The following is a 2,828-nucleotide window of genomic DNA, read 5'->3' on the forward strand; positions in this document are numbered from 1 at the left end:
CTCGATCACCCTTCCCATCACCATAGGAACAAGCAACCAAAAGAAGACAATCTTATCCGAATTCGTAGTCCTAAAAGACTCCACAGCCTATAACGTGATTCTTGGAAAAAAAAACAATCAACGACTTCTCCGCAGTCATCTTTACCAAATACCTCCTCATGAAGTTTAGAACCGACGACGGCTCCATCGGTACCATCCACGGGGACCGAGAAGTCGCAGCCGAATGTGACAACACCAGCCTAGCCCTAAGGAAGAAATCCCGAGACGCGGCCGGGGTATTCCTAGCCGACCTGGATGCTCGGCAAGACGGCCAACCCAGGCCAGAGCCAGAAGGAGACATGGAAAAACTACAAATAGGGCCAAGCAAAGAGGAATACACCTTCATTAATAGGAACCTCCCATATGATCTCAAAGAAGAACTCTCCCAACTCTTGAAACAAAATAGAGATTTGTTCGCATTTACACCAGCCGACATGCCGGGAATAAACCCCGACCTAATGTCCCACCGGCTAGCCGTCGACCCCAAAGCTAAACTAGTGGCACAAAGGAGGCAAAAAATGTCACCAGACCGAGCCGCCGAGGTCAAGAAGCAAGTCAAAGCCCTACTCGAAGCCAACTTCATCAGGGAACTCCCTTACACGACCTGGCTAGCAAACTTCGTGCTAGTGAAAAAATCTAACAGGAAATGGCGAATGTGTGTCGACTAAACCGACCTCAACAAAGCCTGCCCAAAGGACGCCTTTCCCCTACCAAACATTGACGGATTAGTAGATGCCGCATCCGGCCATCGATACCTCAGCTTCATGGACGCATATTCTGGCTACAACCAGATTCCGATGCACCGACCAGACGAAGAAAAGACAGCGTTCATCACCCCAGACGGGACATACTACTACATAGTGATGCCCTTCGGCCTGAAAAACGCTGGAGCCACCTATCAAAGACTCATCAACAAGATATTTCAAAACCTGTCCGGAAGCAAACTAAAAGTCTACATAGACGACATGCTCGCTAAGACCGAATCCGACGAACAACTCACCGACGACCTCAAGGTCATAATGAACACCCTACGAAAGCACCAAATGCGACTCAACCCGGCAAAATGTGCTTTCGGGATGGAGGTAGGAAAGTTCCTCGGCTTTATGATCACGCAACGCAGAGTTGAAGCAAACCCGGAGAAATGTCGCGCCATCCTCGAAATGACGAGCCCAAAAAACCTCAAGGACATCCAAAAGCTCACCGGCCGATTGACGGCGTTATCACGCTTTCTCGGGGCATCGGCTCAAAAAGCGATCCCTTTCTTCAAACTAATGAAAAAAGGAGCCCCTTTTAAATGGGAGACGAAGTGCGAAGAAGCGTTCCAGCATTTCAAGAAAGTCCTAGCGGAACCACCAATCCTCGCCAAACCCCAAATAGGAAAAACACTCTACCTGTACCTCTCCATTACGGAAGAGGCACTCGCAGCAGCACTCATCCATGAAAACATGAAAAAGGAACAAGAACCTATCAACTTCATAAGCAAAGTCCTGCAAGAAGCAGAAACTCGCTACTCACGACTAGAAAAATTAGCTTTTACACTCCTCACGCCCTCCCGGCGCCTGCGACAATACTTCCAGGCCCACCCCTTGACGGTCCGAACCGACCAGGTGGTCAAACAAGTACTACAAAAACCAGACCTTGCGGGAAGAATGTTAGCGTGGTCCATCGAACTATCTTAATTCCAAATCAAGTTCGAACCCCGGTACGCGATCAAAGCACAGGCCATGGCCGACTTTATCGCCGAGATGACCCCAGGAAACTCCACCCCCGAATCGTGGAAACTACATGTTGACGGCTCATCGAACGTCACCTCTGGAGGTGCCGGAGTCATTCTCGAAAGTCAGAACGGAGTCGTAATCGAACAATCAGTACGATACGAATTCCCAGTCTCAAACAACCAGGCAGAATACGAGGCCCTCCTGGCAGGCCTAGCCCTAGCTCGGGAGGTCGGAGCAAAGGTCCTAGAGGTAAACACCGACTCACAGGTAGTCAGCTCCCAAATCAACGGAGACTACCAGACACGAGACCCCCTACTCCAACAGTACCTCGCCAAGGTAAACAAACTAAAAGAAGGATTCGAGCGAGTTACCATACAACATGTCCCTAGAGAACGAAACGCCATAGTAGACCTACTTTCCAAACTAGCCAGTACCAAACCCGGACACGGTAACAAATTGCTAATCCAGGAAGTCGTTAAGTCACCCTCCGTGTCAACAACGACCAACGCTCATCTGACATTCTCGAACCAGGGATCTTGGACCCACCCTATCCTACAATACCTCCTCGACGGAACACTGCCACCAGACCCCAAAGAGGGAAAACGAATAAAAAGGGAAGCCGCCAACTATACCATTGTCGCAGGACAGCTATACAAACGCGGATTCTCGCAACCCCTGCTCAAATGCGTGGAACCCGAGAACACGGAGTACATACTCCGCGAAATCCACGAAGGTTGCTGCAGCCACCATGTCGGAGGCAAAACATTAGCCCAAAAAGTCATCTGGGCAGGCTACTTCTGGCCCACGGTTATCCGGAATTCCATTCAAATAGTCAAAAGCTGCGACAAATGCCAAAGGCACGCCAATATTCACCAAGCCGCCCCTCACAAACTCAGCATCATCTCGGCAGAACGGCCATTCGGCACCTGGGGGATCGACCTCGTCGGACCCTTCCCTACGGCACCTGGCCAACTCCGGTATCTCATCGTTGCCATAGATTACTGCACCAAATGGATCGAAGCTGAACCCTTAGCCTCCATAACGGCAGCCCAATGCCGAAAATTCCTCTAG

The 2,828-nt window shown here is 50.3% G+C and overlaps 1 protein-coding gene across 1 annotated transcript; it reads left to right on the top strand.

The window, feature by feature from the left end:
• LOC107607557 lies at nt 1,764-2,828 on the top strand. Its single transcript, XM_016309497.1, has one exon. It carries the CDS (start codon nt 1,764-1,766, stop codon nt 2,826-2,828), a length of 1,065 nt encoding a protein of 354 aa, XP_016164983.1.

The sequence above is a fragment of the Arachis ipaensis genome, chromosome B07 (genome assembly GCF_000816755.2).
Source record: "Arachis ipaensis cultivar K30076 chromosome B07, Araip1.1, whole genome shotgun sequence".
In the NCBI taxonomy this organism is placed as follows: domain Eukaryota; kingdom Viridiplantae; phylum Streptophyta; class Magnoliopsida; order Fabales; family Fabaceae; genus Arachis; species Arachis ipaensis.